Raw genomic sequence first — 23,205 nt, forward strand, 5'->3', positions numbered from 1 at the left:
TTTTTTTTTTTTTTTAAAGATTTTATTTATTTATCTGACAGAGAGAGACACAGCAAGAGAGGGAACACAAGCAGGGGGAATGGGAGAGGGAAAAGCAGGCTTCCCGCGGAGCAGAGAGGCCGATGTGGGGCTTGATCCCAGGACGCTGGGATCATGACCTGAGCCGAAGGCAGACGCTTAACAACTGAGCCACCCAGGCGCCCCTAAACATCCAACTCTTGCTTTCATTTGGCTCAGGTCGTGATCTCAGGGTTGTGAGATCGAGCCCCCTGTAGGGCTCCCGCTCAGTATGGAGTCGGCTTGAGATTCTCCCTCCCTCTCCCTCTGTCCCTCCCGTTCATGCTCTCTCTCTCTCTCTCATAAATAAACAAATATTTAAAAAAATATATAAACTTAAAAAACAAAGGCAGAGGTGAGGTAGTTTTTTGCTTTTTGCTTTTTTTGGAATGTTGGTGAGGTTGGTGGGGTCCGGTGCTGATGGCCAAGAAAGAATTCTTGAGTCGTCTTTGGTGCAAAAAAGGTGGTTTTATTAAAGCACCGGGACAGGACCCCTGGGCAGAAAGAGCTGCTGTGGATGGGGCCCCACTGCTCCCTGCTGCCCGGGGATTGTGAGGAACAATAGATTATATACCTTGGGGTTGTGGGGGACATAAAGATAAGGGAAATTCTAAAAGGAATTTCATATGCTAAAGAAGACTCAGGATCCTGGAGGAATGTTATAATCTGCCTTTTCAAGTATTTGTCAATGGGCTGCCGGTTATAAGGATGTTTAATTTTATCTACATTTCCTTCGGTCTTTCCCACATCAGAGGTATAGACGAAACAAGTTTGGCGATACATTTGTAATTGTTGAAGCCAGGTGATGGGTAATAATGGTTTCTTATATGTTTCCTTCTACTTTTGTGTGTTTGACATTGTTCATAATAAAAAGTTAGAAAAAAAACCCACAAAGGTAATTGTGATATTGTGATTTATAATAAATATATATTTGGTCTTCTCTGTTCTTGGCACAGAGCTCCTAAAACCCTCAGAATTTCCTAAGTGATAACGGTGTTAAAGGTGTCTTGATATTCATAACAAACCCCTTTCAAACCTGAGTTTATGTTAATGAGGTGACATTTGAAAATCACCTAATAATAGGGACTGGTTGCTGGGGGAACCAACCTCAAGATTGGAGGGTTGGATCTTTCGGTCTCAACCTCCTGACCTCCAGGGTAGGGAGAGGGCTGGAGGTTGAATCCTTGACCTTTGGCCAACGATTTCATCAATTGTGTGTGTGTAATGAAGCCTCCATAAAAACCGAAAAGGAAGGGGGTTCAGAGAGCCTCTAGGTTGGTGAATACCTTGGAGATACTGGGAGAGTAGCACTGTAAGAGAGAGCATAGAAGTTCCATACCCTTTTCCCATACTTTGCCCTATGCATCTCTTCACCTAGCTATTCCTGAGTTATATATCCTTTTATAATAAACCAGTAATCTAGTAAGTGAAATGTCTTTGTGTTCCATGAACCACTCTAGCAAATTAACTAAACCCAAGAAGGAGTCTTTGGAACTTCCAATCTATAGCCAGTAGGTGAGAAGCACAGCTGACAACCTGGACTTTCAATTGGCATCTAAAAGGGGAGCATTCTTATAGGACTGAGCCCTTAACCTGTGGAACCCAACATCTCCAGGGAGATGGTTTCAGAATTGAATTGTAGAACACTCAGCTGGTGTCTGAGAATTACTTGATGTGTGTGTGTATGGGGGGGGACAGACATTGTAATTAGAGTCAGAATTATTATTATTATTTTTAAAGATTTTATTTATTTATTTGAGAGAGAGAGACACAGCGAGAGAGGGAACACAAGCAGGGGGAGTGGGAGAGGGAGAAGCAGGCTTCTTGCGGAGCAGGGAGCCTGACGCGGGGCCCCAAAGGTAGACGCCCAACCGACTGAGCCACCCAGGCACCCCTAGAGTCAGAATTATTAATAAATACTTATTACTCATCACTTCCTGGGGTGCCTGGCTGGTTCAGGTGGTAGAGCATATGATTCTTGATCTTGGGGTTGTGAGTTCAAGCCCCATGTTGGGTAGAGAGATTTCTTAACCAACTGAGCCACCCAGGCGCCCTGGGTAGAGAGATTTCTTGAAAGAGTAAAATAAAATCCTAAAAGATACCCTCATCTCTTCCTAGTCATTTTACCACACTTTACTATTATCGATGCTCTTGAGTTCATTTACACCTATTGTGCCTGTGTGGTATGGTAAAATATCATAATTGCATATGCAGGGATAAGAATTCCAGTTGTTCTAATATCCTCACCAGCACTTTGTATTGTCAGCAGGGTTTGTTTATTTAGCTATTCTAGTATATGTGTAGTAGTATCTCATTGTGGTTTTAATTTTCACTTCCCTAATGACTAATGATGTTGAACATCTTTTTATGTGCTTATTTGCCAAGAGTGATGTATTCAAAACTCAAGTCTAATTATGTCTCTCCTTTTTGGAACCCAGTGGCTTCCCAGGGTAAAAGAGGGCTTTGGCTGCCTCCATTTTGACCTCAAACTTTCTAGTTGGGTTCTTCATTACAGCTTGTCTCTTGGCTCATGCAGAAGACCCTGAGGGCAAAGCATCCCTTGATGGAAACCAAACTATCCCCTCAAGCAATAAGGACCGTCCTGAGCCAGCAAAACCCCACTGATGATTGCCTGCAAGACAGTTATCCATTTGACCTTCTCCGCCTACCTGCACGTACCCACCTACCTTTGCCCTGCATTTTCCTTATATGAACGTGGGAGTATCAGCACTTTGGAGACAGCCTTTGAGACGCTAATCCACTGTCTTCCCCAGTGTTGGCTTCCCTGAAATAAACTCCTTTCTTGTTTCACCACCATTTGTTTCTCTGCCTTTGGATTTTGTCAGCAAAGACTGGCTGAACCTGGTCTGTCTCTGAGCTCCCCAGGCATCGGTTGGCCATGACAAATTTTCCCCAAACCCTGATCCCCTTGCTTCCAAAGCTTCAGGATCAGAGAGAGACCAGCTAAGATAGAAGAGAAAACAGCAATGGCTACCAATCAGCTGTACTAAGATTTGGCATACAGAGAAAGTCCATTGGAGGATTCAGTTAATTTTTGCTATCTCTTTTTAGAGAGGAGCCCTTGTGATGTCTGTCACCTGTTTCCTAAAGACAAACAGAAGCAGCTGATCCTGCTGGAGGGCAATTTCTGAGCAAAATCATCCATCTCAGCTGCCCCCCTTCCGGGTTCTGGGCTCCTCCCTCTGTGCCTCCAGTTCTTCCAACAGTAGGATAACCAAGTCTAAATCCTCTGGCCATTGGTACAACAACAACCTTGAAAACCACCTGCCGACACTCTAGGAAGATAGATCTACAGAATGGTTAGGGGTATGGTTTTGAAGATAGACTTAAATTCAATCTCAGCTCTGCCTTTTATTAGCTGTGTGACCTTGGCCAAGTTACTTAATGAAGCTGAAGGTGTCATTTCTGTCTAAGAAAGAAGAAAGGCTATTATGGAATTAGAGATTATATCTTTAGCACACTGTTAGCACTTGACAAATGCTAAAAAAATGGTAGATGTTTATCTGACTTCTATTAATACACAGACACAGAAGCAAAGCTTTTCAAGCTTTTTTGGGGGGGAAAGTTGCTACTATGAGTATGAAATTTCTTTTGGTATTTATTAATTTATTTATTTACTAAGATTTTATTTTTAAGTAACTTCTACACCCAATGTGGGAAATTTAAAGCTAAAACAAGAAATTTCAGGGGTGTCTGGCTGGCTCAGTCAGTAGAGCATGTGACTCTTGATCTCAAGGTCATGAGTTTAAGCCTTACCACGTTGGGCATAGAGTTACTTAAAAAAAAAAATTGGGGGGGCACCTGGGTGGCTCAGTCGTTAAGCGTCTGCCTTCAGCTCAGGTCATGATCCCAGGATGCTGGGATCAAGCCCCATATCAGGCTCCCTGCTCAGCCGGAAGCCTGCTTCTCCCTCTCCCACTCCCCCTGCTTGTATTCCCTCCCTCACTGTGTCTCTCTCTGTCAAATAAATAAATAAAATCTTTAAAAAAAAATTTTTTTTTAATCTAGGTCCAGTAGGCATGGCAATTCTGAAGTGTGGCATGCATTCAGTCTCTGTGCCCAAACTCTGACTCACCTTCATTCTGATCTCTTCTGAACCTGTAGAAACAGGATTGCTTCACCTTCCTAAACAGCCTATGTTAGCACTCCAGCAGCCCTCTACTGTACAGGGGGTAATCTCTCTAGTCCCTTGGTTTTAAATATACCATCTATATGCTGATGATATTCCCAACATGTATCTCCAACCCCAACATTCCTCTTGATCTTCAGGCTCACAAGTCTAACTGGCTAAGAGGAAGCTCTACTTAAAGGTCAGAAGCAGAACTCTCGATTTCCCATTGCCCCTTCTAGGAAAATGGTTCTATCAGCCACACCACTGCTCATGCAAAAATTTGGGCCACCTTTGACTCTTTTTTTTTTCTTGTCCCTAATTTCCTACCCTCGTTTTAGCAAAATTCTGTTGACCCAGCATTTCTCTCCAGCTACATCCACCACTACCTTTGTCAAGGCACCATCATCTCCTATGGGACCATACCCACACCCTCCTCCCTGCTCCCACTTTGATCCCCTGTGGTCCCTTCTCCACTGAGTAGGCAGGATAAGCCTCTAAGAAGTAGAATCATATCAGAACATTCCTCTGCTTAAAACCCATCAATGGCTTCCCATTACACTAAGAATAAAATACAAAGACCTCACCATAGCCAATGAAATTCCATGAACTCATACCTGTGTGAGGCATTTTCTTCACACAAGCAAGACAACATCTCACAATAGCTTGAAAAAAGAAGCAGATGTGAGAATCCATCTGTCTTCTATTAAGCCAGACATTAAAGGAATTTGGGAAAATATAAAACAATGCCACTAATTATCACTATATTTTTTTTGTTTTGAAAATATAGTTATTTTTCAAAAAATGAAATGTTGCTTACATTAATTTTAATTTCTATGCAATACTGTGTGGCTTGGAAGATATCTTGAAAAGATGGGATCGGGCGCCTGAGTGGCTCAGATGGTTAAGCGTCTGCCTTCGGCTCAGGTCATGATCCCGGAGTCCTGGGATCGAGTCCCGCATCGGGCTCCCCGCTCTGCGGGAAGTCTGCTTCTCCCTCTGCCTCTCTCTCTCTCATGAATAAGTAAATAAAATCTTTTAAAAAAAAAAAAAAAAGAAAAGATGGGATCTCGGGGTGCCTGGGTGGCTCAGTCGTTAAGCATCTGCCTTCGGCTCAGGTCATGATCTCAGGGTCCTGGGATCGAGCCCCACATCGGGCTCCCTGCTCGGCGGGAAGCCTACTTCTCCTTCTCCCACTCCCCCTGCTTGTGTTCCCTCTCCCACCGTGCCTCTCTCTGTCAAATAAATAAATAAAATCTTTAAAAAAAAAAAAAAAGAAAAGATGGGATCTCAAGCTGAGTCCAGTATTGCCCACACGGCTCAAGTACAAGGATGAAAGTTTGATGAATGTCCCTAATTCTGGTTAGGTCTCATTGGAGGGCTTGGCTGCAGAACAAAGTGAAGATACTTAGTACTGTGGGTGATGGGGCAAGTAGGGGTGAAGGGCACTGAGTTACCCCTGTGATAATCCTGTCAACACATTGCCCGGGTCAGGGAAGAGGCAGGTATCACTGACTCCCAACTCATACCCCTTCCTCTGCTGGTTGCCTAGGTACCCTCAAAAGATTTATTCAGGCGGCGGCTGGGTGGCTCAGTCATTGGGCGTCTGCCTTCGGCTCAGGTCATGATCCCAGGGTCCTGGGATCGAGCCCCAATCGGGCTCTCTTCTCGGCAGGAAGCCTGCTTCTCCCTCTTCCACTCCCTGCTTCTCCCTCTTCCACTTCCTACTTGTGTTCCGGCTCTCCCTATCTCTCTGTCAAATAAATAAATAAAATCTTAAAAAAACAAAACAAAAAACTACTATCTTTCTAAAAAAGAAATAGTATCTTTAAAAAGAAAAGAGATTTATTCAGAAGTAACCACACTAAAAAAAAAGAAACAAAAAACCCCAAAAAAACCAACAAACAAACAAAACACCCAAAACAAAAAAACACGCTACCATGCTCTTGGGGCTCAGTCGGTGGAGCGTATGACTCTTGATCTCTGGGTCGTCGAGTTCAGGCCCCATGTTGGGCATCGAGCCTACTTAAAAAAAAAAGAAGAAGTAACCATGCTCTTTATTCTCCTGTTCTCCTGTGCTGGTAAATTTTAGGGCCTTGTGCCCTCTCCCTCCCCTTCCTTCCATCAGCACCTCCAAGGCCGCTCCAGACACAGAAAAGGGCACTCTAATCTCTTCATTGTAAAATTGACTACAGGGATCAGGCTAAGGACGGTATGATCGGGTATAAGGACACCACCATTTCTGAGCCAGGAGTCTGGAGCGATCAGACTGGGGTAGTGAAGCAAAAGGGCATCTTGACATTTTTGAGGGAGGAAGGGACCTTCAGGAGACACCTGCAGTTCAGAGAGGCATAGCTATTGCCCACCGTTATGTTGGAGCCGGGCCGCCTGGGCACCACACCAGTTTGTGGGTTCTCCCTTTCCCAGTCGCCCTGAGCACAACACCCTGCAGGGTGTCGGGCCTCGCGCCCCGCCCAGAGGACTTCGTGCTCATCTCCTTGGAGCGGGTGCCCGCCCTCCTACCGCCGCAGGTAGATGGAGAAGCTCAGCCAATCAAGAGGTCTCTGGGGCAAAGGAGGCGGGACGAGGAGGAAAAGTTTAGGACAGGAGCGCCAACCAATCCTGCGCCTAGCTGCCGGAGCAACCGCCACCAGCACCCACTTGCAGACGCCGCTCAGAGCGTGGGGGATGGTTCATGGACAGTGAGCCAATCCGTGCCGAGGGGAGGCCAATTTGAGCCAATTAAAACTGAGAAGGTGGGAAGGGGCGGAGTTCGCCGGTGGTTGTTCGCTGGTGGGTGAGGGATCTGCTTTCTCTGCTAGTTCCCACCCTAGGACTTCTTAGCCCCTGGAATGCGAGAGAGAGAGGCTCAGGGGAGTTCCTGGAGTGGGGCGTAGAGGTACCTTCCGGAAAGGCCTGGAAGCAAAAGAGACTCCTAGCTGGAGGAGCTGCTGGAAAACACCGGGTGGGATTTGAGGAAGCGGAGGCTGGTTAGGGGGCGGGGCTTCCGGGGCGTGTCCTTTGCGAAGCGGGGGCGGGGCCTGCTGCGAAGGTTGTGCCGAGGGGGCGGGGCTAAAAGGAAACCACTGGGTGTGACCTAGGAGAAAGAAGGGTAGTAATTTAAGCGGGCGTTTTGGGGTCAGGACGGTGTTGCCAGAGGCTTTGGGGTGGCAGGTGATAGCTCAGGCTGAGGTGAAGGTTGCTGGGGAGGTTACCTGCCCTAACCTACTGTCCTCTCTTACCAGGGAGCCTCTGGTGGGGACCTTCGTAGGGTCCTTTTCCCTTCGTGGGGTGCTATGGAGTTCCCAGAACACAGCCAGCAGCTGCTGCAGAGCCTCCGAGAGCAGCGGTCCCAGGGTTTCCTTTGTGACTGCACCGTGATGGTGGGTAGCACCCAGTTCTTGGCCCATCGGGCTGTGCTGGCCTCCTGCAGCCCATTCTTCCAGCTTTTCTACAAAGAGCGAGAACTGGACAAGAGGGATCTGGTGTGCATCCACAATGAGATTGTCACGGCCCCAGCCTTTGGGCTGCTTCTGGACTTCATGTATGCTGGCCAGCTGGTCCTGAGGGGGGATACCCCTGTGGAGGATGTGCTGGCTGCTGCCAGCTACTTGCACATGAATGACATTGTTAAAGTGTGTAAGCGGCGGCTGCAGGCCCGGGCCCTGGCAGAGGCAGACAGTACCAAGAAGGAGGAGGAAACCAGCTCACAGCCCTCTAGTTTGGAGTTTTTGTCCACTTCCCGTGGCCCCCAGCCTTCGTTGGCATCTGCCGAGACATCAGGCAATTGGGGCAAAGGGGAATGGAAGGGCCCTGCAGCTCCCTCTCCAACTGTCTGTCCTCCAGATGAGCCACCAATGCCTGGGGGTGCTGACACTACACAGCCCGGCATGGAGGTCGAGGCACCACATCTACGGGCACCTCCTCCTCTAGTGACTGATGTCTCCCTTGCCAGCCCCAGTAGCTCCACAGAGACCATTCCTGCAAACTACTTCTCTCCGGGCCTTTCAGCAGTTTCGGTGGAGCCGCTGGCTCCCCTTGATGTGGGTACTGAGAGTCTGAGGATGGTGGAACCAAGGGCTGCTGGGGGACCACTGCAAGGCTTCTATCCTCCAGCTCCAGCAGCAGCCCCAGTCCCAGCCCCGGTTCCATCACAGGCTCCAGCACCAGTGGAAGCTGAGCTGGTCCAGGTGAAAGTAGAAGCTATTGTGATTTCTGATGAGGAGCCCGACGCGTCCGAGGAACAGCCTCAGGGGCCTGAGGGACTATTCCCGCCCGGAGGGGCAATGTATGGTGGACAGCCCCCTCAGCCAGAGGCTTTTGAGGAGCCAAGAGCAGCAGGACTGGAGGAGGTGGGGCCAAGTGAGCACTTCCTGCCCCCAGATCCTCACCTACCCTACCATTTGCTGCCAGGTCCAGGGCAGTATCCTCGAGGACTGGTGACATCGCCCCTGCCTGCGCCCCCAGCCCTGCATGAGCCACTTTACCTGCCTTCCGAATATGAAGCAACCCCGGGAAGCTTTGGGGTTTTTACTGAGGATGTGCCCACTTGCAAGACATGTGGGAAGACCTTCTCGTGTTCTTACACACTAAGGCGACACGCCACGGTGCACACGCGCGAGCGCCCCTATGAGTGTCGCTATTGTCTGCGCAGCTACACGCAGTCGGGGGACCTGTATCGACATATCCGCAAGGCTCACAATGAGGACCTGGCCAAACGCAGCAAACCGGACCCAGAGGCCGGCCCCCTCCTAGGAGTGCAGCCCCTCCACGGCTCCCCTACAGCAGACAAACAGAACAACACTGGTGGAGGGCCACCCAAAGATTTTGCACTGGGCCCCAAAAACTGACATCTACAGGAGCATCATAAGCTGATGCTAGGCCTGCTCTTGCCATCGTTAGGGGGCAGCAGAGACTGGAAGCTTCTCCTTTTCCCTGCTGGGGGAGCAGAATGAACCTCCTGCCCAGGCTGAAGATTGCCACCGGTTTTTCTTTACCCAGCCAGACAGCAGGACTTTCTGGGGCAGTGCACCTCAGTCAGCTCCTCTCCAAGGGCACTGGGAATTTTTCTGAGCTGTAATCGCTTCCCGCCCTGCCTTCTGGACCATAAAGCTAGTAGTGAAAGTATCTCTTTGAACTGGTGTTGGCTGGTTTATTCCACAAATGTGCATGCCTCCTGATTCTTTCATACCTCTCCTGCAGATCTTTTAGGAAGCTGACATCTATACCTGGGGTAGCGTTCGGGGTCAGGTTGCTTTTGAGGCAGAGGGCAACATGGATTTGGCTTAGGAGAAGTGGACTGATGAGGGAATGGTACTCAGTGATGGTTTATCATTATAGCTGAGCTCCTGTGTCCTGGGCTGTACTGAGGACTTCATAAAAATCCTCAATTCTCAACAACTTTATGAGGTATTAGCACCCCCCCCTCCCCTTTTTCCACAGGCAAGGAAATGTGAGACTCAAAAATCAAGTTAACCTATTCAAGGTCACAGGGCGAGTTAAGGGGCAAGCCAGAATTTGAATCATGGCTTCAAACACCAAGCCCACTGTGCTGGGTTAGAACATTGTTGAGGAGAGTTGACTAAGAACCAGAAGTTTTCTCTTTCGTCCTCGTGAGGGTTTGGCTTTGCTCCCTTCCCCTTCGCCTCTACTTCCAGTGTAGAAAGTCTTTGGCTGACTCTTTCAATAACAGACACTGTATCGATGACTTGAAATTTTTGCTTGTGTGTCCTAATAGGAATTGAGGTCTCCAAAGAGGAACCCAAACGCAGAAAACATGAAACTCCGGGGTGGTGGGTTGGTGGGGGAGGGGAAGGGCCTGTGGTATGGAAAAGATGGGTGCTTGGGAAAAACTAAAGCGAGGAACTCCAGATGAGAGAATCTTATAGTTCCTCTAGTCCAACTCCCTCACCTGAAAGGCATGAGGACAGCCTGCAGAAGTCAGATTACTCAGTTGTAGTCACCCAGATGGTTACTGGCAGTAGATACAGCAGAGAAATGGGAGTCTCGGGTGTTGAGGCGGCTTCTGGGAGCTCTGGGAATGTAACAGAAGGGGCCTGCCCTTCTGTTCTCTGTGTGAACAGTGGTGCCATAGGGTAAGAGGGCTCCCGAAAAACCCTTCTCGATTCTGCACATAAGGAACCGAGTGCAAAAAAGGCAGGAAGGAAAATTTAGGAAAAGATGAAAATGAGTCCATTTTCTGAATTTTCTTTCTCTCTTTTTGGATTTGTCTGTCCTATTCAGAACTGTGAGCTCTTGCCAGCAAGCTACTCTTTCTGAGTTAGAGGAAGGAGGACCGAACATCAGAGGTTTGGCCAAAGGAAGCTCCTTATCTGGAGCATTGAGGGAAGCAAACCATTGATGCTTAACATTTTCACAGCTGAATGAATTATATGCCTTTCACTTTCCTTGTGTTGGAATAACCTTTTAGTTTGTCTTTCAAATGGCTAATTTTATTTGTGCAAATATATATTCCTACCTTAACTCCTTGGCGTCAGTAACAAGGCAAGATTTACATACACAAGATAAGTTATTCTAGCTGAGTGGTGCACCTTTTCCAAAGTCTTTCCTAGAGTAAATATCAAAGCAAAATGCCTAAAAACAATCAGCTGCCTTTAAAAGGGTAAATTTTGGGCACCTGGGTGGCTCAGTCAGTTAAGCATCTGCCTTCGGCTCAGGTCATGATGCCAGGGTCCTGGGATCGAGCCCTCCATCGGGCTCCCCGCTCAGTGGGAAGTCGGCTTCCCCGTCTGCCCCTCTCCTTGTGTTCTTGTGCGCACGCTCTCTTTCTCTCTCAAATAAAATTTTTAAATAAAAGGGTAAACTTTACGGTATGTGATTTATATAAAAATTATATATATGGAAAGGAGACAAGGAGGAAAAATAAAATCAGTTGCCTCAGAACATCAATTCCTAAAAGCAAGACATAACATCGGTGTCTACAGGCATATAGAATGTATACAATTTCTCTAGACAGTCTGGAAAACACAGTAACCACTGTTAAAGTTTCAGCCACGCATAATACCTAACTAAAGAGGATCTGTTGCTTGGTGAGATTCTCCTCCAGAGCAAGCATTTGCTTTCAGTTCCCAGCATGAGATGCAGTTTTCCTTGGAGGTGGCAATTAGAAATCTGCAAGATGTTTAAAGCAGCACAGCAGCCAACACAAAAGGCCACGGTTGTCTCCCTGTATCTGCTGGACGCCAGGAACAGTCTCTACCAGTCTGTAGAGGTGCGATCAGTAGAGAATTTTCTCGTTTCCGCTACTCTCGATGGTCTCATCCATGGATTCAAGGAACCACAGGTGAGCTCATCTAACCTCTAGTCCAACACTGGATCCTCCTTTTGCCAGTGTGAAGCCCCTGCTTGAAAAAGAACTTGGGGCACCTGGCTGACTCGGTGGAGCTTGCAACTCGACCTCAGGGTCATGAGTTCAAGCCCCATATTGGGTATAGCGATTACTTAAATAATCATTATAAAAAAATAACTCATTATCCCCAAAGTAACCTAGTCTATCGTCGGACAGTCTTAATTGTTGGATAATGCTGCCTTTTACTGAGCCAAAATCAGCCTCCTTTTATGAGGCTCAGGGTCAGGCTCCAGCCTACTAAGATCCCCAGGTCCCAGGACCCTGGCATCATGACCAGCCTACTTTTCACCCTGAAAAGTTATTTGTTTTTGAGCTATAAGCTGATTTAGTTTTCAGACAACCACCTTTTACTCTCCAGCTTTAGAGATATAATTCTTTTGAGATTTTTAATTTTAAGTAATCTCTACACTCAGCGTGGGGTTCAAACTTACAACCCCAAGATCAAGAGCTGCAAGCTGTACCAACTGAGCCAGCCAGGTGCTCCTAGAGATATAATTCTAATTTAGGATTCCAATTCTTTTCTTTTTTCTGGATTTCAATTCTTCTCTTAACTGGCCATTCTGTAAGTGTATGACTTCATTTGCTGCCTATTTTGCCTCTTCAATCACCAGACATTTGGCCAAGCTTGACTTCACCAAAGTCACCATTTCAGTCCTTTGCATTCATTTCCATTTTATTTTTGTTTTGCTTTAGAGAAGAGTGTATGCACGTGTGCGCAAGGCTGGGGATGGGATGTGGGCGGGGGGGAGGGGCAGAGGGAGAGGGAGAATCTCAAGCAGGTTCCACATCCAGTGCAAAGTCCAATGTGGGGCTCCATCTCAGGACCCCGAGATCATGACCTGAGCCGAAATCAAGAGTTGGATGCTAAACCGACCAAACCACCCAGGCATCCCAACTATTTCTTTTTTAAAGTAATCTCTACGCCCAACATGGAGCTCAAACTCACAACAGAGATCAAGAGTTGTGTGCTCGAATGACTGAGCCACCCAGGTGCCCCTGAATTTCAATTTTAATGTCGCCAAAGCCAATGTTTCCAAAGATGATTTACCTGGACATATACTATTTTTATTGTAAAATATATTTACTTTCATGGATTTTTGTTTTGTTTTGGCAAATAATATGAAGTGTTCCAAAGTCCCCTCCCCAATTATCAGTAAGCAATTTCGGTATGCACCTCTAAAAGAACTTTTTTTTTTTAAGATTATTTATTTATTTATTCGACACAAAGAGAGAGCACAAACAGGGGGTGCAGCAGGCAGGCAGAGGGAGAAGCAGACTTTCCTCTGAGCAGAGTCCAGTGTGGAACTCAATCCGAGGACCCCAGGATCATGACCTGAGCCCAAGGCAGATGCTTAAGCAACTGAGCCACCCAGGTGCCCCTAAAGATTTTATTTATTTATTTGACAGAGAGACACAGCAAGAGAGAGAGCACAAGCAGGGGGAGTGGAAGAGGGAGAAGCAGGCTTCCCGCTGAGCAGGGAGCCCGATGCGGGGCTCGATCCCAGGACCCTGGGATCATGACCTGAGCCGAAAGGCAGACGCCCAACGACTGAGCCACCCAGGCGCCCCGAAAATGTATATTTAAATAAAATATTGAAAATAATAGTATAGATAGTATGTGGTTTTGGCAAAATTGTAAAGGTAGTGGGTATGAGTTCGGAAGACACTGACTAGTCTAAACTGTCCCTTATGTGCCCAAGTATGGACCTTCACATCCACAATACTTTCTCTTCAATCAAACCCTGAAATTCTGCATGGAATCCATTAAGGACTGGTAAAGTGAGCTGCCCCCCTCCCCCGTCCACGAACTTCTGAGTACAGAGATTTAGGTGCCCTCTGGCTGATTCCTTCAGGATGTGGGCTGGCTGGACCTCCTCTAGACCCATATCTGACTGCCTATCTTTGAAAAATTTCTTGTTCATTAACATCTCCATTAGAAGTTGGCCTTCAAAATAAAGACTGAAATGTAAGCCTGACTACTTTGTCTCTTAGCAGTGCTAATAAAGGGATTAGTGCAATAAATTTCTAAAATACGTTTTTAAATACCAGTTTTATTTTTTCCCTCATTGATGCAGAAGATAGCTTAGTGTGACATCAAGTCTTTGGAAGGAAAAAAAAAAAAAAAGAAAAAAGAAGATCAGAAAGCAAAACTTGCCCAAAGCAAACATGCAACCATGACATAATTTTGCCAACAACCTAGGCTTAGAAACTTATGCATCTCGGGAAAGGAGCAAAATATTCTATTTCTGTTAGTTCTGTCCTTTGACTTACAAGATTATTTGGTAGGAAACCTTGTTGTTCTAAGTCCTGTTATTTAAGGATATGGGGAGACACAAAGAGGAGCCTGGCTCTTTGGGGGGCGGGCATTACTGATGAAGGCAGAGGAATTCATGCATACTTGGCAAGACTAAGGGTTTTGGGGTTGTTGTTGTTCTTTCTGAAATCTGTCCTTACATTGGCCAGTGACACATGCTTACTACCTCCACTCATAAAGGTCGAGACAGTGCTACATGATCTCACCTACTCTGTAGAACTCAAACATTGTGGACATTATTCACAAGTACACAGAATGACAAAGGAGCTCCTGGTTGATGGAGCCTCCTATTGAGACATGACTGCATCAGATCTGCAGCCTGCACTGACGAAGCTTCTAGAAAGTTCCATGGGTGCTTCAGCACTAGGGAAGGAGAACCCTTCCTATTTCCCTCCTCTGTAAGGAACTGAGCTCTTGCAAAATATAAGGTGACAAGTGAAGAATATATTTATGTTTTTATCCTGCTCTTCCATGGTACTATTTCAAGATGACGTGGCAATCTGTTTTTCCTATTTTTTTTTTTTTAGAGAAATAAGCATACTATAGATATGCACCTATTAAAAATTAAAATGTTTAGGGGGCCTGGGTGGCTCAGACGGCTAAGCGTCTGCCTTCGGCTCAGGTCATGATCCCAGGGTCCTGGGATCGAGCCCCGCATCGGGCTCCAAGCTCCTTGGGAGCCTGCTTCTCGCTCTACCTCTCTCTCTCTCTCTCATGAATAAATAAATAAAATCTTAAAAAAAAAAAAAATTAAAATGTTTACTTGGGTTTTTTGTTTTGTTTTTTGGTATGAGGGTTGAAGAATTATTAAATACTTAAATGCTTGACTCAAGGTTTTAAGAAAGAAGAGTTTAATGAAAAAATAAGTATATTATATGAATGCTTTGAGTATGAACAATAGCAGGGACTAGAAATTATCACCAGAAAAAATAGAAACCAGATACTTTTGTGGGAGGGACAAAGAATCTGAATGTACATGGAATATTAAGAATAAGGAATTGATTTAATCAAAGTGGTTAATTTCATTTTTTTTTTTTTTAAGATTTTATCCATTTATTTGACAGAGGGAGAGATAACAAGAGCAGGAACGCAAGCAAGGGGAGTGGGAGAGGGAGACACAGGCTTCCCGCGGAGCAGGGAGCCCGATGCAGGGCTCGATCTCAGGACCCTGGGATCATGACCTGAGCCGAAGGCAGACACCTAATAATGAGCCACCCAGGCACCCCCAAAATGGTTAATTTCAAATCTTTCCTTTTTAAGTCATGTGGGTCCAATTTATAATTGTCTGTTTTCACACAATAATATATCTCCCAGTTTGTGGCCTCTGTGACTTTGGCTTTGGGCATCTGAGGAAACAGAAAAAACTCTTTTGTCATTCTTTCATCCTTTACTAGCCTTCTCCTCTGTATATGGATACATATAACATCTATCATTAAAATCTATCCCATAGAGAGGATTAATTGCATCTATAGCTGATTGTATTTCTCAAGGCAAATATCCCCAAAAATATCATGTATGGAAAGCTATACAAATACATAGATGGATAGACCAAAAAAAAAAAACAAAAACGGAACACCAAAAGACACAGACTGCATAAGTGCCAAAGAGTTTGTGCAGGGCTAGAAACAAAACAGAAATCCACCTGGGTCAGAGGTATGGGGTTAATTTCTCTTGCTGAGGCTCAGGTTTCCCCTCCGGTCTTTAACTTTCAAGTTCAAGTGGAGGAGCATCTTTCTTCTTTGTTAACCAAACATGCCCAGGTACAGCTGTCTCTCTTTCTGATGGTAGCTACTGAGTTCTGACTGTGTTAGCTGGAGGTACCGCCGGACATTGGCGTCTTAGAATAGGGCAAAGAAGGCAATTAGAGACAGTTAGAACATGATCACACCTTGAGGCAGGAAAGGATTGTTCACACAGTTCCTGCTTTTTTTTTTTTTTTTTTTTTTACAATTTTTTCTACTTTTGTAGAGTCAGATATTTCCTTTTTAGCCATGGCCAAAATTTATAAACAAGCCATTTTTTTTTAAAGATTTTATTTATTTATTTATTGGAGAGCGAGCGAGAGAGAAACAGCATGAGAGAGGAGAGGGTCAGAGGGAGAAGCAGGCTCCCCGCCAAGCCGGGAACCCGATGCGGGACTCGATCCCAGGACCCCGGGATCATGACCTGAGCCGAAGGCAGTCGCTTAACCGACTGAGCCACCCAGGCGCCCTATAAACAAGCCCTTTAAAATGTTCAAAGCAAACATATTGGTTATAAATACTTAGGGAAAATACCAAGTTACTGTTACTGGCTTCTGCAAGCGAGCATTTCTACCCCCACTTTAGGGATGAGGTTATTTTACAAAAATAGGTCAGCGATAACCCCAAATGACATTCTGAATAAATGATATAAACCAGCACTATTATTTCAAATCAAGATTCCAGTCTTTCAAAGGACTTACTACAGAAAGTAGGTTTGAGGAAGACCGGATTTCTGAATCTGGAAAGAATCATTTGGGTTTACTTAGTATTATGCTGGAACAAATTTTTTTTTTTTTTGGAGGGGGGTGTGTGTGTGTGTGTGTTTAAGTATCAGAATAAACATATTCTCTGGGAGAATAAGCTTGTTCCGATCTACAAAGTATGCAGAGTATTTTTTACTCTCTAGAGCCCAGGAATCTTCCTCTGAAGAAACACACATAGGGGCGCCTGGGTGGCTCAGTTGTTAAGCGTCTGCCATCTCAGGGTCCTGGGATCGAGTCCCGCATTGGGCTCCCTGCTCCGCAGGAAGCCTGCTTCTCCCTCTCCCATTCCCCCTGCTTGTGTTCCCTCTCTCGCTGTGTCTCTCTCTCTCAAATAAATAAAATCTTAAAAAAAAAAAAAAAGGAAACATACATAAAGGTGGGTGTAGGACTTCAGCTGCTAATTTAGCCCTTCTTCGATGAGGCTTCTTCTCTACCTTTAGTTGTGGTTTGTTCTGCCAGGCTTCAGGTTGATTTCTGGGGTATTTAGGATGATTTGATAGGTATCTAGTTGGATTTGTGGGACAAGGGGAGCCTAGGGTCTCCCTACTCCACTGCCATCTCCCCCTCCACATACTTCTGTTTTTAAAAATCTTTCTAAGATCTGAATATATCATAACTATTCTTTGCAATAGTAAATCTCATTCATTAATACCACTGTGAATTTTTAAAAAAATCTCTGTACAGGAAGAAAAATCTCTGTACAATCAGGGCTGGCTGGTTGTTAATTTGATAATGAAAAAGAGTTTCAAGAAATAAAAGAGTTTCAAGATAATGAAAAAGAGTTTCAAGAAAACCTGTCACAACTATAGAGACTCTAAAGATACTATCCTGGCTGGCAGTTCATCTATGTACTTGAAGGTAAGAAACATGAACAAATGCCTCATGTTTTAGGTCTTTATTAATTCACACTGGCTTTCTCATTCATTTATTCTATTATTATTATAACTTATATTTAGATTTTATTTTTAGGTAATCTCTACACCCAACGTGGGGCTCGAACTTACAACCCCAAGATCAAGAGTCACACACTCTACCAACTGAGCCAGCCAGGCGCCCCACCCGCCCCATTCATTAGAGAGTTTTTGCTGCATTGTTATGTTTGGGGACCCTCTGCTTCTAGCATCTCATAGCTGCTCTAAGCCAGAATGCAAAATGGCGACAATTTTCAGTGCTGAACCACGAACACAGGAATGAGTCTATAATCCACTTCACAATATCCTTGCCTTGGAAACAAAGAACCAAGTCTCAAATTCTCTCTCAGTAGGCCTGCCCTTTTTCTAGGTCATACCTAGGCCTAGCTGAGCTAAAGGATAAAATGATAGCTCAAGCAAAGGCCAGACCCAGTGGGGGAGCTGCCAGAAATAAGGATCATCAAGTATATTCACTGGAATCTAGATACTATTTCAGTTACAGTCTCGGACCTGAAACTTGAAAAACAATGCTTTAAAATCTCTCTCACTGGGGGGGATGGAGGGGAGATTATATATATGCCTGTTGAAGCATAACTACTTCTGGAGGGTATACAATACTGCTTTCCTGTGGAGGCAAGAATACAAGGATAGAAGAAGGCCAGTTTATCAAATACCTCTTTATACTTTTTGAATTTTGAGCTCTGTGAATATATTATTGTCGATTCAAAAACATTCAATAAATTGAAAAAGTAAAATAAAATATTCCCTCTTCCCCACCCCCCCCCGCCCCCCTGACAGAAAGCACCTCTGCAGGACAGTTTTGTTTGTTCTTACCACTTCCACCCCCTTCTCTCTCACCTTTTGGCTGCCTACTGACAGCAGCCAGGAGATGGTGCTGAGCCTGGTCGTAGTCCTGCAGATGGAAAAAGGCCACTCCAGCCCGATACAAGGCCTTGGCATTATCAGGTTGTCGTTCCAGGACTTTCTGACTGTATTCTTTCACTCGTTCGTAGTTCACTGGCTCCATCTGAAGGAGACAGGCTAATAGGCCAAATGAAAGGAAAGACAGAAGAGGGAGGAGGGGCTTATTACACTTAGTTCCACGGGCCAGTCGGAGGCAGCACCAGAGGACAATACCAACAGTATTCACTCATCTAATGCATCTAAGTGTCTACCATGCGTCAGACATTCTTCTAGGCACCGGGGCTGCAACAGCGAACAGAAGCTTTACGTACCTTGTTAAGTGACCCTAATAGCTACCGAATGCTTACTATGTGCCTAGTGCTGGGTTAAGTCCAGCTATAAAACTGATAGGAACATACATTAAAATGAATTTAAAATTCTTCACTGTTTCTCTTCTACACCAGGCTCTCCATCTTGAATCCCCATTTAACCACAATTATTGTACTGCAGTTTTAAAATATTTTATTTATTTGAAAGACAGAGAGAGGGGCGCCTGGGTGGCTCAGTTGGTTAAGCGTCTGCCTTGGGCTCAGGTCAAGATCCCGGGGTCCTGGGATCGAGCCCCACATTAGGCTCCTTGCTCTGCCAGGGGCCTGCTTCTCCCTCTCCCGCTGCCACTCCCCCTGCTTGTGCCCTCCTGCTCTCCAGCAAAGAAAGACAGAGAGAGAGAGAGCGCACAGGTACACGAGCAGGAGGATGGGCAGAGGGAGAGGGAGTCAAACATACTCTCCGCTGAGCAGGGCACCCAAGGGAGGGCTCAATCCCAGGACCCTGAGATCATGACCTGAGCCGAAGCCAGAGGCTTAACCAGCTGAGCCACCCAGGTGCCCCTGTACTGCAGCTTTATAAACAACAACGGTTGCCATCAATTATGTGAGAAAATAGCAAGCACTGTGGTTGATAAAACATTATCTCGTTTAGGGATGCCCAAGTGGCTCAGTGGGTTAAGCACCTGCCTTCGGTTCAGGTCATGATCCCGGGGTCCTGGGATTGAGCCCCTCGTTGGGCTCCCTGCTCAGCAGGGAGTCTGCTTCTCCCTCTGCCTGCCTTTCTCTATCCCTCTCACCCTCTCTAACAAATAAATAAAATCTTTAAAAAACAAAACAAAACATAATCTCGTTCAATCTTCTCATCCAGTCTATGAAATTGGTGTTACCCTCTCCATGTATTGGACAAAGAAATCAAGGCTCAGAGAGATAAAGTAACTTGTCCAAGATCCCACAGCTTCTAGGTGGAATATGAAATTTGAACCAAGGACTCTCTAATTCCCAAACCATCATTCTTGATAATATATTACTTCACTACTACCTTGGATTATATAAGGGGACTTCGAAATACAAATCTGTTTAGGAGGCAATGTTCAGCCTTTCTATAATTAAGAAGGGAAATGTGCTCCCTATTTCATGACTGTAGGAATTAAACACAGTATTATTTAATCATGGTGCTGAGAAGGAGAATCAGGGCTTCTGAGGACATTAAAGGGCCCAGGCTTACATCTGCATCCCTTCTACAACATCCCCACCAAGTGGTCATATGGCTTATATTTAACTAATCCATCACTGTAGCTTCATTCATTATTTGACAAATGGTTATGCAGCACCGACCATATGTTAGGCAGAGCCAGGAGCAGCAGGGAAGAGGAACCAGACAGACATCCTTCTTTTCTTTTCTTTTTTTTAAGATTTTATTTATTCATGAGAGAGAGAGAGGCAGAGGGAGAAGCAGGCTCCCCGCTGAGCAGGGAGCCCGATGCGGAACTCGATCCCAGGACCCTGGGATCATGACCTGAGCCGAAGGCAGACGCTTAACCATCTGAGCCACCCAGGCGCCCCAGACAGACATCTTGATGAGTAAACACCACTTGCATCCTAGCCCCCAAGTAGGAGGAGTACACAATAAACAAATGAATTTTTAGAAGTGTTTTGAGGAAAACAGAACTATGCTAGGAATACAGTGAATGAGGTCGGAGTGATGCTTGATTATACAAGGCCTCTCGAAGAAAGTAACTTTTGAACCAAGCTCTGAATGACCACGGTCACTCAAGGGACAGGGCATTCCAGCCGAGAGAGAAGAGCTAGCTTTGTAAAGCTAGAAAGTAGAAATAAATGTGCTTTGCAAATTCCGTGTATGGAGGAGCCAGACCATGTCAGGCCTACAGGTGAGCATCAGAGTTGGGGTTTTTCCTAAGTGTAATGAGATACCACTGGAGGATTTTCGGCAGTGACACGATCTCATTTCCTTATCTGCAAAATGGGAATAATCACAAGTAGCTGGCAGAATTTTTATGAAGATAAGAAATATTGTAAATAAACGGGCCCACATGTTACAGGCATTCAATGAGTGAAAATGGTTAATTGAGTAAGTCTTTATGGAGCATCTCCCAAGCACCTCCAAGCAGAGGCTCCATGGATGGCTAAGCCATACTCTTTGCCATCAGGTCCACCTACAAAGTGAAGATATTGGCTGGCCACCCTCTTGTGGCACTCACTGTCCCCATTCTCTGCTTTATTCCTTTCCCCAGCACTTAACGTCATCTCATATATTATGTATGTTACCTTTGTTAATTGTCCATCTCCTTATTTGAATTTATGTTCCATGAGAGCAGCTCTTTTTATCTGTCTCATTATCCTCCCATGTCCTTAGTACCAAATAAATGTTGAATTGAATGACTTGAAACATTAGCTACTATAATTACTATTGTCGGTACTTGAGTCTAAGAGTAGTGCTGGACACACACGATAACAAAGCTAGATTTTCACCAAATCATAGGTGAAAACTATTGTAGTAAGAAAATCACTTTTAAATAACCATCACGAAATATAAAAACCAATCCTAATAATTTCCATGGCCTCAGCTGGGACCATTTAGAATGCTTTAACATATTTCAAAATAATTTCATTAGCTCTATGATTATTTGTCCGCCAAAGAACAGACCTAAGAAGTCTACTTTCTTTTTGCAGGTTAATCTTAGTGATAGTAACTCTGGCATTTGTCTCTTCATCCAAGGCCATATGGAGATGGATGACACTAGTTATCCAAGAGTTGATTTTTTTTTTTTTTTTTTAAGATTCAGAGAGAGCGAGCGAGCACATAAGTATGCAAAGGGAGAAGCAGGCTCCCCGCTGAGCAGAGAGAGCCCAACGCAGGGCTCGCTCCCAGGACCCTGGGATCACAACTTGAGCCTAAGGCAGATGCCCAATCGACTGAGCCACCCAGGTGACCCGCTGATTTTTTTTTTAAAGATATTATCTATTTATTTATTTGAGAGAATGAGTGACAGGAGGGACAGAGGGAGAAGCAGACTTCCAGCTGAGCAGGGAGTCGGGACTCCAGCTCAATCCCAGGCCCCTTGGGATCAAGACCTGAGCTGAAGGCAGATGCTTAACAGACTGAGCCACCCAGGCGCCCCTAAGAGCTGACTTAAAGGAAGAAGGAAAACGAGGAAAAGTTGTCCAAAACATCTCATAATGACTGACACCACCAGCTAAAGCAAGTGCCTTCTTTCCTATATTAAAGAAACAATGCCATAAACGTAAGTTCAGTGTTTTCTCCAGAGCGTGCAAAATTCCCTAAATCTATCAGCATCACCTGGGAGTTTGTTAGAAACACAAATTGGTAGTTCTCCCCCCTCCACAACTCAGACCCACTAAATTGGAATCTCTTGAGGGTGGGGCTCAGTTAACAAACTCTCCAAGTGAAGTTTGAGAAGCACGGCCCTGTAGAAACTGATTTAGAGCCCTAGAGACTGGAAATACATTTCAATTCATGGCAGAATAATTACATGACAGAAGAGCACGCCCGTGTTTTTCCCAATGTTCACAGCTTTCCACGTGCCTGCCTTGAGATTCTACCCGCCCTTCAGCCCTGTTCTTACCAGCTAGATTGTTGTAGCAGTCTGTCTGGGTGGTGTGCAGTATGTTCTCCTGTTCAGGTGTAAGGGCCGGGCCCTGAGGTCCTAGATTAGGTATCGGGGAGGGCAGACTTGGATCCAGACCCCGCAGCTGAAGCAGAGCTCGATGGTACCTACTTACAGCATCTCGGTACTTCCCTTCTCGGTAACGCTGGTTCCCTTTCTCCTTGTACAGCTGAGCCTCCCGCAGGCGCTTCTCCATAACTCGCCGCCCAGAGCTCTTGCGGAATTGGGAAGTGAAAGAGCAATTGAAGGTCTGGAGATAAGAGCAAAATAACTGATTTAGGTAGCCGATTTAAGAATGCACGAAATTACCCTTCTCCAGGACGCCCCCCAGAGAATAAGTTTTGCTTGTTTCTTCTACAGCCCCTTCCTCTCTTCCCTGCAGTATTTTTCAATCTCTAGAAATACAGGACTAATCAGGGAGAGGATGTGGGAATAGTAAAGCCAGAGATTAAGTGATTTCCTAAAGAGACTGCGGGGTGAACAGACCCTCCCTAAAAATCAAAGGCCGTACTAAGGAACTGTGGCAGGCGTGGGAATGCCGGCGGAATTTGCTTCCTCCTTTCTTTTGGACACACCTCCCTGACCCGGAAGTGGGAGGGAATAGGCGGGGACAACTGCTAAAAGAGGTCTACAGGGCTTGCCTCCACCCTTGCTCTTTATTTGCACGTATTCAACAAACATTTGTTTATGTCTGTGTCAGAAGCTGGGAACCAAGCTGAATGCGTTCCGTGCACCCAAAGCACAGGCATAAACTGACGCGGCAGCAGAGCAGCTCAGCTGCAAGTCCATCAAGCCCCACGGCCAACCGCTCGCCCTCTGCAAATGCCCAAGCACGGAAGTCTCCTCCTCGGCTTCGGTTTATGGGCGGAAGCACCTAGAGCACCGGCGCCAGGGTCCTGACAGTTTGGAGTCTAAAGGGTCGCGCGCATTGCGCCACGCCGCCCAATCAAAGGCGGCCTCGAAAAAGTAATCCCGCAGAAACGACCCCGCCTCTCCAGGCCCTCTGCGGATCAACCCGGAAAAAAAAACTCCCGGCAGCT

General features: G+C 45.7%; 2 protein-coding genes across 6 annotated transcripts; one reads left to right on the plus strand and one right to left on the minus strand.

Annotated features, from left to right (window-relative positions):
- The first annotated feature begins 6,948 nt into the window (after nucleotides 1-6,948).
- On the plus strand, nucleotides 6,949-9,313 carry ZBTB3 (zinc finger and BTB domain containing 3). Of its 3 annotated transcripts, none has more exons than XM_031024814.2 (2): nucleotides 6,949-6,979; nucleotides 7,432-9,313. In XM_031024814.2, the coding sequence occupies exon 2, from the start codon at nucleotides 7,483-7,485 to the stop codon at nucleotides 9,034-9,036; it is 1,554 nt and encodes a 517-aa protein (XP_030880674.1). In that variant the 5' UTR covers nucleotides 6,949-6,979; nucleotides 7,432-7,482; the 3' UTR covers nucleotides 9,037-9,313. The 3 variants fall into 3 exon arrangements, with proteins under 3 accessions (XP_030880674.1, XP_030880675.1, XP_006730413.1); XM_031024815.2 differs by having other exon boundaries at nucleotides 6,975-7,085; XM_006730350.3 differs by lacking the exon at nucleotides 6,949-6,979 and adding an exon at nucleotides 7,018-7,151.
- Nucleotides 9,314-13,586: 4,273 nt separating this feature from the next.
- TTC9C (tetratricopeptide repeat domain 9C) lies at nucleotides 13,587-22,766 on the minus strand. Of its 3 annotated transcripts, none has more exons than XM_031024879.2 (4): nucleotides 22,677-22,766; nucleotides 22,124-22,415; nucleotides 18,145-18,327; nucleotides 13,587-15,706 (listed from the first exon to the last, which is right to left on the minus strand). In XM_031024879.2, exons 2-4 carry the CDS (start codon nucleotides 22,359-22,361, stop codon nucleotides 15,612-15,614), a joined length of 516 nt encoding a protein of 171 aa, XP_030880739.1. In that variant the 5' UTR covers nucleotides 22,362-22,415; nucleotides 22,677-22,766; the 3' UTR covers nucleotides 13,587-15,611. The 3 variants fall into 3 exon arrangements, with proteins under 3 accessions (XP_030880739.1, XP_081654094.1, XP_030880740.2); XM_081797968.1 differs by lacking the exon at nucleotides 22,677-22,766 and adding an exon at nucleotides 22,475-22,670 and having other exon boundaries at nucleotides 22,124-22,379; XM_031024880.2 differs by lacking the exon at nucleotides 22,677-22,766 and having other exon boundaries at nucleotides 22,281-22,670.
- Between the last annotated feature and the right edge of the window lie 439 nt (nucleotides 22,767-23,205).

This window comes from Leptonychotes weddellii, chromosome 11 (assembly GCF_054177405.1).
Source record: "Leptonychotes weddellii isolate Sample4059 chromosome 11, ASM5417740v2, whole genome shotgun sequence".
Lineage (NCBI taxonomy): Eukaryota > Metazoa > Chordata > Mammalia > Carnivora > Phocidae > Leptonychotes > Leptonychotes weddellii.

What these genes read in the sequence shown, in the direction of transcription:
- ZBTB3 (XM_031024814.2), top strand. Translation starts at nt 7,483, where the DNA reads ATGGAGTTCCCAGAACACAGCCAGCAGCTGCTGCAGAGCCTCCGAGAG.
- TTC9C (XM_031024879.2), bottom strand. Translation starts at nt 22,361, where the DNA reads ATGGAGAAGCGCCTGCGGGAGGCTCAGCTGTACAAGGAGAAAGGGAAC. An exon ending in CTGCTACAACAATCTAGCTG is followed by an intron (nt 18,328 to 22,123) that starts GTAAGAACAGGG and finishes TTGGCCTATTAG; the next exon opens with CCTGTCTCCTTCAGATGGAG. An exon ending in TGTCAGTAGGCAGCCAAAAG is followed by an intron (nt 15,707 to 18,144) that starts GTGAGAGAGAAG and finishes CCCTATTCTAAG; the next exon opens with ACGCCAATGTCCGGCGGTAC.